Source organism: Ursus arctos, unplaced genomic scaffold (assembly GCF_023065955.2).
Source record: "Ursus arctos isolate Adak ecotype North America unplaced genomic scaffold, UrsArc2.0 scaffold_12, whole genome shotgun sequence".
NCBI lineage: Eukaryota > Metazoa > Chordata > Mammalia > Carnivora > Ursidae > Ursus > Ursus arctos.
Genome location: NW_026622786.1, coordinates 16,853,912 through 16,873,772, shown reverse-complemented (window position 1 = coordinate 16,873,772; position 19,861 = coordinate 16,853,912). Strand labels below are relative to the sequence as shown.

Sequence of the window (19,861 nt, the reverse complement as noted above, 5' to 3'; positions counted from 1 at the left end):
TTATTGGGGAAACAGCAGCTGTTCTGGTGATTAGACAGGTTAGGAAGCATGTTTATTTTGATCCCGGCACTATAGCTTATGAAGGGGGACACTTTACACATGGGACATGAATAAACATGCCATAGACATGGTTGCTTTGTTTCCTACTCCTCAGGCGGATGGACAAATGGTTCTCCCATCATGAAAAGATGGGAGATATAAACACAAACAGAAGAATCAGGGAAATAACATTCCTGAGAAGTTAAGACTACTGACACTCAGAGGATTTATTGCTAACAAGGGGCTATGAGGCCTCTAACAAGTATGATCAGTATGGTCAGTGTGAGTAGAGAAAAAATGGAATCCAACTAATTTTGTGGCCAAAAGACCTGAGACCTTACTCCAGGGCATACACTGGAAAACAAATACCCAATTTAGCCTTGAGAGAACATAAGAGAGTATGCCCTATGTATTGGATATATTGCGCCCTATGTATTGGATATATTGCATAGAGCAAAAGAAAAATTAAGCCCAGAACAATGTGATTCAGCACGTGAGTAAAGATAACTGAAGGAAGAAAGGACAAATTCAACAAATACAGTCCAGTAAGAGAAGATGCAAAAGTGGTTTTAAAATAAAAGGTATTAAAGAGCAATTTGGGGGATGCCTGTCTGGCTCAGTCAGTGGAGCATGAGACTCTTGATCTCAGGGTTGTGAGTTCAAGCCCCGTGTTGGGGGATAGAGGTTACTTAATAAAAGTGTAAAAATAAATAAAGAGCTATTTGTTTTTTGGGGACCTGGGCAGGCAGCCCTTGCAGTGTAATAGTTGAATATTTAATAAACATGGAGGAAATCAGCAGGATCCCTACAATACATACATGAAGAAGAAAAGAGGGGGAAAAAACTGACTAAATTTATTTTTTAATTTTGAAAAAGAACCAGAATGAGGATAATCACCAAGTCAGTTGCAGCTAAGACCATTACCAACTATTTACTGAAGAGAAACAGACATTTAAACTCAAAATGATAGCTGTATTATACAGCCACAATAATAAATATGTCTGCCTTAAATATACAATACATCTGTATAGGAGGCCTGATAGTCAGCCAATATATAAAATAAGGAAATAATTCCGCACTGGCTGATTCACAATCACTAAGTTAAGCCCTTGTATACCTACCACCTACAACAGCAGTCACTCTGGCTCCAGAGTGTCCCAGGTGGGCTCCACTCTGAAGAGGTACCTGCCCCAGTGACCACCAACCAGTCTATATGCCTGTCTTCTCTTGTGTCATCCCTGGGCCTCTTTGTTAAGAGCAAGTCCAGACCAAGACAGGAGAGACAGTACCACTGTTTATGGCATTTGCACCTTGACAGGCAAATGCTAGGCATCCATTTGACCCCAGAGGCTATGACAGTCCACCATCAGCCAGTGCAGCCCAAAAGTGACCCCACATACCCTCATCTTTATTGGTACTGCAGACTCTCTGACATTCTTTCATCTACACAGGTTGTTAAATATTTTTAAAATCACTCCTCCTATAAGTTAAGTAATGATGTGATTTGGGTTTTTGCAAATATTCTCCTTTGAGTAACATAAAATGGTGTATCAGTTAGCTATTGTTATGTAACAAAGCACCCTAAAAAACTCAGTGGCTTGAAACAACAAACATTTCATTTGCTGGTGATTCTATGGATTAGCAATTGGACTGGGTTCAGCGAGTGGTTCTTCTGCTATTCTTCCCTGTGGTTATTTGTGTAGCTATAGTCATCTGGCAGTTTGACAGGGGCTGGATAGTCCAAGATGGCTTCAGGCATATGGCTGGTGTTGGTGCTGTTAGCTGAGCATCTCTCTCTCCATGTGGTTTCTTATTTTCAAGTAGGTTAGTCCAGACTTCTATTATGGATGGTCTTAGGGCACTTAAGCCAGCATGAGCAAAAGTTGCAAGACCTCTTGAAGTCTAGGCTTCCAAGTCACACAACATCCCTGGACAAAGCTGGCCCAGATTCAAGGGATGGTGAAATTAACTCCACCTCTTGATGGGAGGAGTAGCAAAGTCATTGCAAAGGTGGGAAGAATTATGGAATCTATCTTTGCAATCTACCACAAGGAGGTATGGCACTAGATCCATAGTGAAAGAAATATAGTTCTAACACACCAGCTGGCTTTACAATACATAATATTTATATCATCATAAGAATGTAAATGGTATTTGTTAATTTTAAACATTTAAAATCACCCCATTGACAAAACTTTGAGGATGTCAATATGATTGTGGAACAGAATGTAATATTAACAACCTTGATAGTTTTGAAAAGGGTGTACTCCAACTCTCTCCAAAGTTGTCAAAAATGCCATTAGTAAGGTAAAAATATAAGTGACAGGATTCATTCCAGTATTTAGATCCTTCTAGAAATTCTGGTTATTGTCTCTCTTGCCAGCAAAATCTTTTATAAAATAATATTATTGTTGGTGAGGATACAGGGAAGCAGGTAATATTACACATTGCTAGGAAAAGTGCAAGTTGGTATTATCTTCCTAGAAGGAAGTTTGACAATGTATCAGAAACCTTAAAATATGTTTAGAATTCCACTTATGGTAATGACAAACTAGTAATTAGGAATGAACTTCCTACCAAGGACAACTGAAAAAAGCTGATGAAATATATATTTCTTAAAGTTTTCTTAAAGGTATCCATGAGCTAACAAGACAGAGACGTATTACAGGGCCAATATGTAGGAGAAAACACAGAAAAGTAAGATTAGCATTCAAATGTATTTCTGAATGCAGAAGAAACAGTTGTGAAATTAAGTTGTTTTGATAGCCTCACAGGATTAACAAAGAACAAAATATAAATCCCAGGGCCCACCAAAGGTATAAGTTTCTCACATACCACCTCCACTTTAAATGGGGACTTGCAGGGCTATACCCTCATGGTAAGTGTAAACCAGAAGAAACCAGCCTTTGCAAGGACTTGCAGCATGGTTTTGTATCACCTGGGTGGTCCAGGGAACTTCAAGACTCAAACTTGAATTAGAGTGATCCCAGATTGACAGCACTCCCAGGCACCTGACAGAAACAAACAGAAATCTAGTCTGAAGTTGGATGTCATCATCCTTGCCTGCAAATTACCACTACAAGTAATATTTTAGAAAACAACAACAAAACTAATGGAGGGGGGGGAAGCAGAATGATTTTTTTAAATACAACAGAAGGCAAGAAAGGAAGGAGGATATTAAAACATGCAGGGCAAATAGAAAGTATGAAATAAGATGGTGGGTTTAAATGAAAATACCAATAAATACATTAACTGTAAATGGAATAGATCTTCCAATTAAAAATGTAACAAAACCCAACCATATGCTGCTTTAACTGGCTTATCTAAAACACACAAGTACAGAAGGTTTAAAAGTAAAAGAATAACAATGAATATATCCCACAAACTCTAAACAGAAGAAGGGAGTATGGCTATGTTAATGTCAGACAAAATAGAACTAAAAGCATTTATAAAGATCTGGAGGGTCCTTCACAATGCTAAAAGATTCAATTTGCCAAGAGTATACAAACTTTTGGCCTCAAGATATATAAAGGAAAAATTGATAGGCCTCAAGGAGAAGGCAAGGCCTGGGAGGTCTCCTAGTACGCCAGCTTGATGAGAGAAGTCTGAGGAAGTATGGTGCAGTGTAAAAGCTTGAGACTGCCACACATAGAGGGAAAGAGCAGCTAGCAAAACAAACAACAAGGCTACAAAAATAGTTGTGGAGTTTTCAAGAAACTGATTTACAGAGAACTTACTTCTTGTGATCATTGCTTGTTTCTCTTGGTGACAAGGAAAGAATGCAAATAAACAGGATGTGTAAACTCCTTTGACAGCAAAAATCCTGAGTTGCTACTAGACTAGATCTTAAATGTTCTCATCACAAAAAAAAAATTGCAACTTTCTAGACTTCCCACGATGATTGTGTTTCAGTTGTACAAATACTGAATCATTATGTTGTATACCTGAAACTAATATATATGTTATCTGTCAATTATATCTAATTTTTTAAAAATTCTGTGGGAGAAACATAGCTAGAAAACACAACCAACTGCAGAAGAAATCTATACAGCTACCTAAAATATCCAGTCCTTTATTTTGAATATGGAAGAACAATAAAGGATCACCATATATATGGGGAAGGAATGGCAGCATAAAAATCTAAAACTAACATTAATCAAACTAATTCCAGAGAAAATAGTGACAATTCAGGAAGCCATAGTTAACTAAAACAAACAACGTAAAGGACCCTCTAATATGTCAGAAAGAATCAAGATGATACTGAATCAATAAAAATAAAAAAAAAAAACAAGAAAAATATACTATGAAAAAGGAACAATTGAAGGGATAAAAAGAGCTCTTGGCAATTTAAAATGTGATTGCCAAAATAAGAAGTTCAACAGAAGGGTTAGAAAATAAGATGGAAGAAATTTCCCGGAATGTTGAGTAAAATGACATAATGATAGAATATATCTATGAAAAGATGTACAGCAGGTCAATCCAGAAGGCACAACATCCAACTAATAAGAATCCCAGAGAAAGAAAATGGAGGAAAGAAAATTAGGAAAGAAATCATAAATTATACTAATGCTGAGGGAAAACATAAGTTTATAGTTAGGAAGAGCCCACCAAATGTCAAACACAATGGATGATAAAAGAACCTACTTTAAACATTATTTTGTTTTTCTTTTTCCCCTTATTGACAATTTGGCTGAGCATGGACACCAAGGCTAAAAATGCTTTCCCTCAGAACTTTTAAGGCATTACTCTATTATTTTCTAGCATCTATTGTAACTTGAGTAATCCGATGCCACTCTGATTTTTTTTGTAGATGATATGTTTTTTCTCTCTCTAAGCTTTTAGTCATGCTTCTATCCCCTGCCTTAAACACAGAACACTAGCAGCCAGCCAGGTAAGCCTCCTTGCTCTGTATATTTTATATAAAAATTATGGAGAAATTTTTTACTTGGTGACCCAAGACAGGTAAAAGGAGAGAGCGACTGAATGTTGTCATATGCTCATAATTTCTGCCCTAAGTAGAACTATGGGAAGAATGGAAACCCTTTTCCTCTGTTTCAGTTGTGCGGCCAAAACCACAGAGACTTGGCCACCACACTCAGGCAATCCCTCCATGGCCTGCACCATCTTCAAGGGGACCACAACAGCTCTAGGACCCCAAACTTTTCAGACAATTGAAGAATTCCACCTATAGAGCCTTGTATTTGCTAAGGAATAAAGAGGGGGAGAGCAACTCTTTGACCAGCCTCTGATTCTTGGTGTCACAACTTCTAACCCACGGAGAGAATCAGAGTATTGTCTATCCTCTTCCCCTACTCCACAGAAAAAGGAGACTTTCCGAATTTTTGCCCTCCCTAGAATACTAGTGCTAGATTATTAAATTGTATTTAGTTATTCATTTACATATCTGCCTCCATCACTAAGCTCCAAAATGCATATGGATGAGAAGGGTGTACTATTTGTTTTTTGCACCCTCGAGTTGAGTGCCTGGCAGCCTACTGAATAAACGAGTCTAGGAGATTACTGGCAAGGAAGTAATTTCTACATGACAATATCAAGGAATCAGGTTAAGACCTCTGAAACCCCTCTTTTGAAAAGCATCAAATATTATTCACATTACTCAGAAATATGCACATGAACTATGTAACACACCTGCATTAGGGTTTTTAGACGCTCTAATGGCGCTGTGCATGTTCGAGCACAAGTACCAGCTATGCCTCCAGCCAACAGATATTTCCATGACAGGCCAGAGCTTCTCTCTTCATCAGTTAAATCATGAAAAGTCCATCTTTCTCCCATATCAATTCCCTATTAAAACAAAATAAATAAATAACATTATAATTAGATCTCAAATGAGTACATTCTCTCCTTATAAGATCTAAATAATGTTTTATACATCTCAGCTCCACAGTAAATTAATATCAGCCTTTCCTAGAATTTTGTGCTTCACCAACCCATATATTTTAAGTAACTCATAAATTAGCTTGGAATACTATCAGTTATAAACTAATAATATTTTGGGCAACCCTTTTGGGTCCCCTCCCTCCTTAAGAGCTTTGTACTATCACTTTGCTATCACTCAATAAACCTTGCTTTGCTGCCCATCAAAATAAATAAATAAATAAACAAACAAACTAATAATATTTTTATCATGTTTAGAATAATCTTTACATTTGCCATTTTTAAGTCTATTACGATTTTCAATTCAAAATTATTTGCCAAAGATTGAATACAAAAAAGAACAACCCATCAGGTTCTACCAAATGTTGGTAGCTGTGGTGAGATACAGGCTAATAAACTACTAGGGAAATAACTATTTAATTGGCAATAACGTAAAAGTGTCTCCAGTGTTCAAGACCTAGTGGATCCCCATGTTATGTTCAGTCAGACTCTTTACCTCTAACAAAACAAATATGAAATATAAGCACACATTTGGAAGCAGTTTCCTTTTATATCTTTACTTGCAGTAGAATTGCCAACTCTCCCCCCGCCAACACACAAAAAAACAAAAAACCCTGGACCTTCCCATGTGGTGCCCAGAGCAGACAATAAGCTCTGCTGTACATGAATCATAAGTAGGATTTTTTTTGAGGGCCTATGAATGTGAAAAAACTAGAACCTTAGTGCTCTTTCAAAGGAATTCCAGTTATGGTTTATTCATTTATCCAACAAATATTTATTGGGAATGTGCTGTGTGACAGCAATCAGCAATTCACAGTCCCTACTTTCAGACAAGAAAATAAGCAACTATAATACAGAATAATGGTGCTGCGTAGGAGTAATTAACTGTTAAGTGCATAATTATTCCCAACAAATGGGTGCCTTTTGCAAGTTGAAACTTTGGTTGAAGTAAATATTCTTTGTCACTTCAGATACTTCACATTATACAAATTTGTAAGGAAATAACATTCTATATCATCGCTTGTTTAATCAACAAAACCTCACTAGCTAATATTCTGGCCCCATAATTTTCAAACAGTTTATAACATGTTACATTTTATGCCCATGACTCATGGTATAAAATATACAAATATTAAAGAAGAGATCACTTACAGTAAAATAGTTCCAGTGACGGGCAACTTCCTTAACATCTCTTGCAGGTTTAAATAAAAAATACTTCCTCCATTCGTCCCAGTCCACTGTCATTGACCCATCAGTATCCATGCTGTATATTTTTAAAGGAATATGCTCAAATATAAATTATGATTCATAAACTTCAAACAGCATTATCAAAATGATATCTTATATTCTTAAAGTCAGAATATCTGGGTTATGGGGCGCCTGGGTGGCACAGCGGTTAAGCGTCTGCCTTCGGCTCAGGGCGTGATCCCGGCGTTATGGGATCGAGCCCCACATCAGGCTCCTCCGCTAGGAGCCTGCTTCTTCCTCTCCCACTCCCCCTGCTTGTGTTCCCTCTCTCGCTGGCTGTCTCTGTCTCTGTCAAATAAATAAAATCTTTAAAAAAAAAAAAAAGAATATCTGGGTTATAGTTGAGCTCTGTCCATTTTTACTTTTGTGATGTAGAATGCATCCTACATCTCGAAACTTCAGTTTCTATGGGAGTAAGTTCTACAACATAGAGCTTTAGAGTACTTTTTTAAAGATTTTATTTTTAAGTAAGCTCTATACCCATCATGGGGCTCAAACTCACAACCCTGAGATCAAGAGTTGCACACTCCCCCAGAAGAGCCAGCTAGGCACCCTTAAAGTATTATATGGGATTATATATATGATGGCCTTGTGAAATATAAAGAACTACAAAACTATATGCAGGTATTCCTGCATCCCAATCTTCTCCCATTTCTTCTTAAACATTTTCCCTTCTTTCCATCTGATAAACCTCATCTTGTAACTTCTCTAGCAACAGAATGATGACTGAAAATTACCTTCTTGGTAATTCAGCTCTTAAAAGACAATTTCCACTTTCTATGGACATGAAATTCAGATATAAAAATATCATAAGAACCCAAATACCCATAGAAGTATAACTTCCATTAATATGGAATAATATAATTAAGCCAATTTTAAGAATTTTAAAGAATTCCCATTAGAGAATTTCTCAAATCCCTGAAGGAAATTAAGAATTTGAAGAAAGATAGTGAAATATATTGCTGAGTATGAACTTCCCAAAAGTTCAACTTCTTGTCTCAGTCAGCTCCCTTTCTCAGCTTCCTCTGTTGCTAACCTTCAAATATCTCCTCAAGCCACGAAATCAACTCCAGACATTAAATCTCAGGCCATTGTCACCCTGTTTCTCCCCAAAACGTGAGTGTTCAAGCATTCTCATTTAAAAAAAAAATCTGTTGACCTTCCTCTCCCCAGTATCACTTTTATCTCTCTTTGCCTTTGCAGCAACACTTTTTAAATTTAAATTCAATTAGCCAACATTAATACATCATTAGTTTTTAATGTATTGTTCAATGATTCATTAGTCGCATATAACACCCAGTGCTCATCACATTGCAGTAATACTTCTTAAAGAGTTGTCTATCTTCTCTCCCTCCAGTTTCTCCTCGTCATTCTCTCTTGAACCTGCTCTCATCAGGCTCTCACCACCATTACTTCACCAATGGTCTCCACAGTGTAAAATCAGTGGTCTGGTCTCTGTCCTCATCTTATTTAGTTTATCAGCAGTATTTGAAAAAGACAGCTGCCTCCTCCTTACATTTTCTCCGTTTGGCTTCCAGAACAGAGTATTCTCCTGGTTCTTGTCCTTTTTCTCTAGCTGCTCCTTCTTACTCTTCTTTACTGGTTTCCCCCTCAATCCCCTGCCTCTTAACTTTAAAGAATACCAGGACACAGAGTATATACTCTCCCCCTGGTCATCTCTTCCAGTCTCATGGCTTTAAATATCATCTATAACCCCACAAGTCCTAAATCTCTGCCAGAGTATTCCTCTGAACTCTAGACCCCTGTTTCAAGCTGCCTACGTGGCATCGCTACTTGTATGTCTGATCAGCATCTAAAAGAGAACAAGAACAAACCTAGACTCTGATAACCACCCCATCCCAAACTTCCTTTTCTCAGTCTTATCTGTCTCAATGCATAGCCACTCCATTATTTAGATGCTCAAGTCAAAACTCTTGGCATTAACCTTGACTATTTTCTTTCCTTTTTACCCCACATGTGATCCAGAAGTAAATCATATCAACATTTCAAAACATATCCAGAATCCATCCTCCTCTGTCCTGGTATAAGCCACCCTCAAATTTTGTCTGTATTATTGCAAAACTGTCCTGATTGGTCTACCTGCTTTCTCTCTTGCTGCCTACAAACTATTTTCAACACTTGAGACAGAATGAGACTGCAAAACCTAAGTTAAATCATGGCATATGTAGTTTTAAAACAATCCAATGACTTACAGAGTAAAAGCCAAAGTCCTTATAATTTCCCTCTCAAGATCTGATGTGCTCTGATTCCTGTTAACATCTCCTAGCACCCTCTTCCTCATTCACTCTATTCTAAACACACTAGCCCCCTCTCAGTGCCTCAACCGTATAAATGCACTGCTCAACTTAGGCCTTTGCTCTTGCTGTTTCCTTTACCTGGAAGGCTTTTCCCCCAAAAGATTATCATGGCTCCTTCTCTCACCTTCTTCAGACCTCTACTCAAACGTCACCTTCAAGATCTGCCCTACCCACCATGTCTAAAACTCAGCCCCCTGTGCCACTCACACACACAGACTGTTTCCCTCACCTGCTCTATTGGTGATTATTGCTAATCGCCATTAACATAGATTGTTTATCTAGTTTACTGTTTTCTTCTCTTGTTTATTCTGAGTTACATAAGAGCAGGGATTTTTGCCCGTTTCCTTCGCTACTACATCCTTAGCATCTAGATGAATGTCAAGCACTCAATAAATATTGGTTGAGTAAATGAATAAATTTCTCCCTACCCACTTTCATCCTTACCTCCTGTGCTCTAGACCTAGAGGGTGAAATGTTGACTTTTACTGAAGGACTCTCTGTCTCTGTCTCCATCGCTCTCTCTTTCTTTCTCAAGCCGTTGGTCCCATTCCTTCCCAATCACTTATCTCCTCTCTCTACAGCATATCCAACAATATTTCTCCTCAAATCTCTCCTATCCTTAAAAAAATAATAATAAAAATAAAAAGACTTGCCTGACTGTCTTCTCCTTCTTATCCAAATATCCCAAATCAGTAAACCACATTCACGGTCCCCACATCCTCACCTTCCATTCACTCAATAACAATCTGACTCAACTCTTTAGCTCCCTACTGAAAATGCATTCACTGAGGTCTCCAGAAATCTCCCAAATTTCAGATCCAATGGATGATTTTCAATATTTATGTTGCTGGCTCTTTCTATTAAATATGACATGCTCCACTGTTGGCTCTTGTGATACCATTAAATGAATCAGAAAACATGTATTGATCTACTCGTATGTGCCAGACACTATGGTAGGCACTGACTACAGAATAATAGATAATATACTCTGGTTCCTGCTTCACGAAGCTTTCAGTCTACTGGTAACAGGGAGTATGGCAAACAAGCTTCTGTAAACCTGCTGTAAAAGCAAACACCAGGAAGATAAAGTTTCAGAGGTTAATGTCACATCTAAATTGAAACCTAAGGAGTAAGTAGGAGATATTCAGTTGAAGGAGTTTGAAAGGGTCTTCCAGGCAGAAAGAACAGTTTGTACAAGGTCTGGAGGATAGAAAGACCATGGTTTTTCAAAAGTTGAAAGAAGCTCAGTCAGCCTAGAGTACAGAGTAGAAGAAAATTTGTAGAGATGATGCAGCTGGAGAAGCAGACAGGGGCCAGATCACAGAAAGGATTCTGTGTTCCATCTTAGCTCTTGGTATAGCATCGCTTATTAATATGGACACAAATGGTCTAATGAAGTGAAAACAACTCAAATTCAGCCATACACTTATAAAAGTTACAAAAACCATACTTAGATATAAATCCAACTAAAGATACAAGACCATTTTAGAGAATGTATAAAACTTCATTAAAAGACATAAAAGAGGATTTAAATAAAGATATATATAATGTTCATGGAACAGTAAATTTAACATCATAAGCATATCAATTCTCTCCTTAATTAATTTATAAATTCAATGCAATTCCAATTAACATTCCAAAAGGAGTGTCTGTGTGCACACATGTGTATGTAACTAAATAAGTCAATTCTAAAACTAATGCGGAAAAGCAAAGGGCCAAGAAGAGCACAGATACTGTTGAAGATGAGGAAAGTCAAGGCATCAAGATGGATTCTAAAGTGATAGTAAGGGGCACCTGGGTGGCTCAGTTGGTTAAGCGTCCAACTCTTGATTTCAGCTCAGGTCATAATCTCAGGGTCTTGAGTTTGAGCCCCACATTGGGCTCCATGCTAAGTGTGGAACCAGCTTAAAATTCTCTGTCCCTCTCCCCCTGCCCCTCCACCCGCCCCGCTCTCTCCCCCCCCCAAAAACGCACATTGACCAGAAAAATAAATATATAAAGTGATAGTAATTAAGACATTTGGTAATGATGTATAATAGACACCAATGTAATAGAATAAAGAGACCAGAAACACATCCATACACAGATGGAAATTTGAATATGACAGAGGTAAGCATTTAAAATCTGTGGGAAAAGGCTGGGACCAGTTAATAAGAGATGACAGAATAACCAACTATGGGAAAGAAAGAAAGAAAGAAAGAAAGAAAGAAAGAAAGAAAGAAAGAAAGAAAGAAAGAAAGAAAGAAAGAAAGAAAGAAAGAAAGAAGAAAGAAAGAGGCTGGGACCAGTTAATAAAAGATGACAGAATAACCAACTATGAGAAAAGAAAGAAAGAAAGAAAGAAAGAAAGAAAGAAAGAAAGAAAGAAAGAAAGAAAGAAAGAAAAAGAAAAAGGAAGGAAGGAAGGGAGAAACGAAGAAAAGGAAGGGGGAGGCAGGCAGGCAGGCAGGCAGGCAGGAAGGAAGGAAAAGAAAGAAGAAAATGGATCCTTATTTCACACCATAATATCAATTACAGATGAGTTAAAGAACTAAATGTAAGACACATTTTTTTAATGAAATATAGCTTAGTATCTTGGGGTGTTTGGGTGGCTCAGTGGGTGAAACATATGACTTTTGGTTTCGGCTGAGGTCATGATCTCATGGGTGGTTAGATAGAGCCCCATATCCCAGGCTCCGTGCTCAGTAGGGAGCCTACTTAAGATTCTCTCCCTCTGCCCCCCCCCACTCACACACGCAGGAATGTGCATACTCTCTCTCTCTCAAGTAAGAAAAAGAAATAGAGATTAATATCTTTATGTCCCAGGCTAAGGAAGAATTTCTCAAGATGTGAAAAGCATATCCATAAAGGAAAAAATGGAGAAATCAGACTACATTAAAATATTAAACTGCTGAATGACAAAAAAAAAAAACACCTAAAAATGAATTTAAAAGTAAGCAACAGGCTAGGAAAAGATATTTGCAATGCATATAATCAACATAGGATTAATATCCAGGGTTTAGAAAGAACACCTGCCAGCCATTAAGAAAAAGACAACCAATCTAGCTGAAAAATAGGCAAAAGACATGACTAGGTAATTCACAGAAGAGAATTATCCAGATGGCCAACAAATATATGAAAAGATACTCAGACTCACTAGTAATGGGGAATATGGTTAAATTGAATCAAATTAAATTAAAACCATAGGACAGTATTTCTGACTCACTGGCTTGAAAAAATATTAAAATATTAGAAGCCTACAGTATCAAATATTTGAAAAGAAATACATTTTTAGTAGGAAGCTAAATTGGTACAACCACTTGGAAGGACACTTTGATATATGTAATTAAAGTTAAATGTCAGCATACCCTATAATCAAGCAACTCTACTGTAAGTAATATACAAGGAGATGTATACAAGAACATTCACTGCAGCATTGTTTTGTATTAGTAACAAAACAAAACAAAATTTAAACCTAAATGACCATCAGCAGGAGAATTCATAAGTGAATTGAATTATATTTATTAAACAGGACCCCTACTGTGGCTAAAATGATTAACTAGAGTTTCATACACCAGCAGCAACAAATCTTAAAAATAGAAGGCTTAGAAAAAAAGTAATTTTAAAAAATATGTGGTATGCCACCACTCAAGGTCTTAAAACATGAGAAACAATACCATATATTTTAAGCGTATGCCTACAAATAGAGAGATAAAAGTCTGAATGAATAGTACATTCAGGATAGTAGTTACTTCTGGCAGCAGGGATGAAAATGAGTATTAGAAATACATTGAAAACGTCAACTCTGGGTAATATTTTATTTATTCAAAAAAATTTGAGCCAAATATGGCAAAATGTTAACTATGATAAATCCAGTGAAGCCATGGTTGCTAAATTTTTACCTTTATCTTTCTATACATTTTCCTGTATGAAATACAGTTCATAACAAGGTAGCCTTATCCCAGGAATGAGTTAATATTTGGGTGGTAGATTATGTTGACATTGGGCAAATTACTTAACCTCACTATTCAAAAATTTCCTAATCTGTGAAATGAGGAAAGTAACACTTTGACTATAAAGTCTTGTAAGGATTAAAGTAGATAATATACATGAAGTACTCAGAAGAATGCTACCAAACAGATGCTCAATAATTATAAGCTATTACTCATGCTTCCCTCAAGTTTCCAGTGTTGTCATTATTATAATGAAAAGGGTCTTAAAGTAAATAAAAAAATTTTTAAATGTATACACACATATAAGGGCTGACCTTTCAAGAATCTTCACTGCCTCTTTTTCAGAAATCTGTATACCTATTAAGTCGAGAGCATCAATAATTTCTGAAGTATCAATCACTCCTTTAAAGGAACAAAGAAAATAAAGATTAACTGGAAGTTTTGAAAAGATACAGAGGCAAAGAGTTAAGCAGTATTCACTGCATTTTTGCAGCATTTCGTAAGACATTAATATCCCAATTATCTCTTTTACTTGCCAAGATAAAAAGAAGAGACTGGAGAGCCCATACGATATTTCCTGTATCAATAAATAATACTACCACCCTCCAATGTTGCTCAAACCAGTTGTTCTTGCCTCTCTCCTTTCCTTCACCAATTTCAATCACCAAATGTGATCTGTTCTATGTGTAAACATCTCCCAAGTTATTTATTCCCATCACCACTGATCCCATTTCAGTTTAGACACACCAATCCATGCTCCACACAAATTTGATGGTGCTGCTCCTCCTACTGAAAAGTCTTCAGTGGCTCCCACCTTATTTCCCCAGGGATCAAGTACAGAAACCTTCACAGGCCGCAAGGACCTCCATGATCCTGCCCAAGCCCGCTTCTTAGCCTCATCTCTGAAACTTCCGCTTGCTCTCAGCCTCAGCCTCACTGGTCTTCCTCCAGTTCCTCAGACATGACCTGCTCTCCTGCTGTGACCAGTCTCCCAGCAAGCCATTTTCCCTGCCTGGAACACTTTCCCACTCCTCCTTAAGCTAACTTTCACTCATCTTTCCAGATGTGGCTTACCCACCATTGCCACATGGAGCTTCATGTAAAAACCTTATCAAAATGTTATAAATATCTCTTAGATATTTATATTATTCAAAGGGAAAAAGCATATTGTCCAAAGGGTACAGGCTTTTCTGTTGACAGTTGTTGTTTTTGAAAGAGAGTATGCAAATAAAAATTACATCACTTAAAAATATTACTTAGAAGTAATAACAGGCAAACAAATGACAGGATTAAATAAATGAATTTTTAATCACTTTTCACAGAAGCCAAATATCAAATAATAAACCTTTACTAAAATATGGTTAATTCTTGGCTATACATGATTGCTCACCGTATAATGACATACCATCATTATTTGTGTCCAAACTCTTAAAAGTCAACCTCATTATCTTCTCATTATCTTTAAGGTACTGCATAAATGTGCTAAGCTTCAATAGATTACATGCGTTAGTATCAACAGATTTTAATAATATCTATGAGAGAGAAGAAAGAGTATTAGAGAGATGAGATTCAGACAAGGTAGATTACAAATTACAGTGTTTAAACATGTGTACATTTATATAAATTAGATATTCTGCCATAGATTATTGGTACCTTAGTTTTAGAGTAAAATTTCTAACACTAAAAACATAGAATCTTTGAGTATTGGAACTTTAAAAAAGTTTAGCAACTGACTAGTCTACACTTCTACTCAACAGTCATGCATGTATTCACTCAGTAAATGCTTAAGAAAAAGAAATGAATCAGATATAACCTCTGCCTTCAAGAAGTTTACAGGCTAACAGGGAACACACCAAAGCCACTATGATAGAAAAGATTCAAGGTTCAATAGCCAAATTATGGAAGCAACCCGAGTTTCCTTTGATAGATGAATGGATGAAGAAGAAGTGACATATACATGTTACTCAGCCATAAAAAAGAATGAAATCTTGCCCTTTGCAACAACATGGATGGATCCAGAGAGTAGAAGGCTAAGTAGAAATAGGTCAGTGGATTTTAAGAGACCAACCAAACAAACAAAAAAAGAAACAAATTTAAAAAACAAAACAAAAAAACACAGACTCTTAAGTATAGAGAACAGAGGGGAAGTGGGGTGGGGGATGAGTAAAATAGGTGAAGGGGATTCAAAGTACAGTTTTCCTGAGGAGCACTGAGTAATGTGTAGCATTGTCAAAGCACTATATTGTACACCTGAAACTAATGCGATGCTGTACATTAAAAAAAAAAAAACTAGAACTCTTGGGAAATATGTCTACATATTTTGTAAAATTCCTATAATAATAAATGTTTTATTGAAGAACAGAAATACTAATTACATCATAAACTAAAATATATCTAAAGGAAAAAAACACTCAAGTTCAGTGGGTAATAAAGATGTGAGGGAAATCATCACAGAAGTGGCTCCATCTGAATATTTTAAAAATGAGTAGCGAAAGGTGAACAAAGTTACAAGAGTATGAGGGATGTAGCAGAGACCACTGGCTGTCCACCAAAATTCCTTCTTGCCTTCTTTGGGCACACCACTAGATTACATTTCTCAGTCTCCCTTGCCGTTAAATATGGTCATGTGAGCAAGGTCTCACCAATGAAGTAAGAGGGAAAGTAATGTGTACCGCTTCTAGGCCTAGCTAAAAAAATCCTACATGCTCATTCCACTTTCACTAGCTGAATGCAGGTAACGATGAGAGACCCTTTAGGATGGTAGAGCAGTAAGAAGGAAAGAATCCAGATCTTTGAGTAACTGTAAGGTGGAGAACTGCACCACCAGCCTTAACACCTACCAAGAAATCATCTTATATACCATGCTAAGAGGCTTGGATTTTCCCACTGACATTGTCGAGCCCCTGAAGAATTTTAAGCAGGGTCATGATACAATCAGATGTATCTTTTAGAAGGGTCATCTGTTGGCAATGTTGAGGGAAAAAATGGTAAGAGGAAAGGCAAGAAGACTGGTTATAAGACTGATTACAGTGACTTAGGTGAGAGATGGTGGGGGCCTGGGCTTAGCAGGAGCAATAGGTATGGAGAGGAAGGGAACTGGTTATGAGATATACTGAGGAATTACATAGGACCGTGTGATGAGCTGCATGTTTTTTGGGGTAAAGGAAAAGGAGGAATATAGAATGACTTGGTGGTGGAACACTTAGCTAAGACTATGATCAGAGGGGAAAGTACAGAGACTCAGAAGCTGGGGCTAGCTATCCATTTGTGAGTCACCCACACTAGGATGAGAGTTGGAAGCTTGAAAAGTAATCTTGAAGCACACCTGCGTTCGAGGGGTGAGCCAAAAGAGAGTCCATAAAGGGATCTGAAAAGCAACAGCCTGAGACCTGAGACAGAGTGCCAAAAGAGAAGATACAAGAGCCATCATCAGTGTTCCATGCCGCAGAAAGAGCCCAAGAGCCAAAGTGCACAATGCAGAAGTCCTCAGTGACCTTTCACAGAGGGAAAGAATGGTGACCGAAACCTCACCACAGAGAATAGAAGGCAGGGAGCGAAGACATAGCTTTGTCAAAGACCAGACTACATACAGAGGAAAATGATAAGACAATTGCTAGGTGGGGAGCCAGGGCCATGGGAAGATCATTGTTATTAGAGGGGAAGAGCTTGAACACACAGGAGGAAGAAAGGGAATAACAGAAGTTGTACTTTTCCTGTTTTAAAGGAGATGGAGAAGACACGAAGTTGACAATGTAACTGGAAGAACCAACTTTGAAAAGAAGAAACACCTCATTCCTTGAGACGAGTGGAAAGAAACTGAGCATAGATGTAAATAAAGGTAAGATTATAGTCTCTGTATCAAATTTATTGAGGCTTACTAACAGCTTTAAGTTCAGTTAACAATTTTAGGCATTTTTCATTTATTTGCTCATTAATCATCATAACAACCCTATGAGCTAGGCACTATTATTGTCCCAATTTACAGCTGAGGAGATTTTACAAGAGGGCCAGAAATGTGAAGGAATTCAGTGCAGTTCACCTGTACTCACTCACTGAAGTAAGGGGCACATGCAGCTCCTGGAAGAGGAGCAAGGAATGGGAGGGGTTGTGGCTGGGATAAGTCAGAGTTTCTCAGCCCCGACGCTATTGATATTTAGGACCAGATCATCTTTTGTTTCCTGTACACCGTAGCAACATCCCTGGCCTTCATTCACTAGATGCTAGTATCACACACACACACACACACACACACACACACACACATCCCCAGCTGTCATGGCCATCTAAAATGTCAAAAATGCCAAATGTCCCTGAGGGGCACAATCACTCCTAGTTGAGAACCACTGGGATAAATGGAATGAAGAAAGAGTGGCCTCTGGACAGTCTGATGAAACAGAAGACGTAGATCTTTATTAGAGGGAAATGGAATATTAAGATTATGGGGCTATATTCAGAAGGAAGGCATAAAGTCATCAGTTTGTTTTCTGTATAATGCAAAGTGAACTCAGCAGAAAGCCTTGGACACAAAGAATCCAGTGAAATCAATATACAGTGTATATGATTAAGACTGGCATCTGTGGTTGGGTAGGCCTCAGGGAACAAATCATCAATTTCTATAACAATATGTGACACAGCATTATCCAGGATATGTAGTTATCTCCCCATTTCTCTGCCATGCATTTTATAAATCCCAAGAATTATGGACTTAACAGTAAATGCTACTGTCCTGATTGTCTGGACTCCATGTTGTATGACCTCACATCCATTATTTAAGTCAAGCCTGCCAGATGGAAACTTATTAAATATTGTTATTTTCTTTTACTGAATTTAATTAAGTCACCTCATTAAGAAAAAGATTTCCAGAAAACCTGGTGACCCCTTCCCCTTTTCAAACACTCCCATGCTGCTGCTGGGCCTCAGAGTCTCTTAGAGAAGCTTAAATTAAAACACTTTTTTTTTTTTACTCTAGGTGGTCAGCTGGTTAAATGTACTGTGGAAGTGGGGCTTCTCTGAGAACACAGCAGTCAGTATTAAGCTAAATGATAATTCTATGCTATAGTAAATGGCATATTGTTGCAGTATAGTATAAATACTTCAATAGTGTTAGGTTAAGCTGAAAATACGTGGTTGTAATTAACGTGTTAGGATCAGAACATCTCCAGTGCACACACAGGAGTGTCCCCAAAGGGCATGATGCAGCCCTGAGGCAGGAGCATTCTGGAGCAAACGGCTGTGCAGGCTGCATTGCCCAAGCTATGGGATGCCCTTGCAGAATGAGCCATCCCAGGCCATCAAGGCAGACCCTTGGAGTTCCCAAAAGCTAACAGAATTTGAACACAGGCCATAGGCATTTAGCTCACTGGGGACGTATGGTTAACGTTGCGATGGTGCAAGCAGGCCTTTTAAGAGTTTCAATGGCTTTGACCCCACTTAGGCAAGATGGTAAAGTCTTCAACACGTTTTCTGTGGCAGGTCACTATTAGGACAGAAACTTACGAGAAGTGTTCCAACAGCGGGGCAGTTTTAAGTGAAGCAGCTCACAGGGAAAGAATTTCCAAGCCTGGAGAGGAGGTTAGGAAGGGCTGAGGGGGTCTTCTCGGTCCCCACCCCAGTCCCAGCCCCACCCCCACCTCCTAATGGTTCCGTGGTCCTGCAACCTCCCATATTCTGTGCGGCCTGAACGCACCGCGGCCCACCTCCTCGTCCTGGCCCATGGGGATACCCATAGCTTCCAGTTCTTTCTGCAGTTCTGTGATGTCCACCATGCCATTCCCATGGTGGTCCAGCTTCTGGAAGAGCTCTTCAAAAAGGCGGTCGGATTCCTCTCCCTGGCCAGCCACCGTGGGCAACAGGAAGCCCGATATTCGGCGCAGCATGGTCACAGAGCGCTAAGGCTCCCCTGAATAGTGGGAAAGCCCCACCGTCAGACGGAGCTGCCAACGCAGGGACCGAGTGTTGGGGAGCCTCCGAGGAAGCAGTGGTGGCGGCAGCTGCCCGGCTGCCCCCAGCGCAGCAACTGACCCTGGAACGCATGCGCTCCCAAGCCCCTGGGTTCCGAGCCAGCCGGCTGGTCTGATCCCGCCTGTTGGGCAAAAGGTCTGGTTCTGGATTTGCTTCTGCCAGTCTTGGCGTGGGGGGCGGGGGGCAAAGCTGCTTGGGACCACCGTTTTTGTTGTTGTTTTTCAGGTTAATGTTCGTCCAGGGATTCTCAGACAGCACATTCTTAATTCAAACTCCAAACTGACAGAGGGTAGCCCTATCGTTACGAGTTATTAAGGGAGGATTTTGGTTTTTGTTTTTGTTTTTCAATTTCGCGCTCAGAGCCAAAGTTAACTAGATCAGCCTCCATGGGGCAATCCTGGGCCAATTCTCTCTCTTCTTATTACACCAAGGCTTCGTCTCTCATTCCCATAGGGTTGTTGAAAT

General features: G+C 38.6%; 1 protein-coding gene across 1 annotated transcript in view; it reads right to left on the bottom strand.

The window, feature by feature from the left end:
- LOC113244888 (mitochondrial adenyl nucleotide antiporter SLC25A24-like) overlaps nt 1–19,311 on the bottom strand; it is a 49,882-nt gene extending 30,571 nt beyond the window's left edge. Inside the window, exons 1-5 of the mRNA XM_026484557.2 lie at nt 19,132–19,311; nt 14,841–14,967; nt 13,750–13,837; nt 7,090–7,201; nt 5,689–5,844 (exon numbers count right to left, since the gene is read on the bottom strand). Coding sequence (XP_026340342.2) covers nt 5,689–5,844; nt 7,090–7,201; nt 13,750–13,837; nt 14,841–14,967; nt 19,132–19,311 — 663 coding nt within the window. The remainder of the gene's footprint in view (nt 1–5,688; nt 5,845–7,089; nt 7,202–13,749; nt 13,838–14,840; nt 14,968–19,131) is intronic.
- Nucleotides 19,312–19,861: the final 550 nt, after the last annotated feature.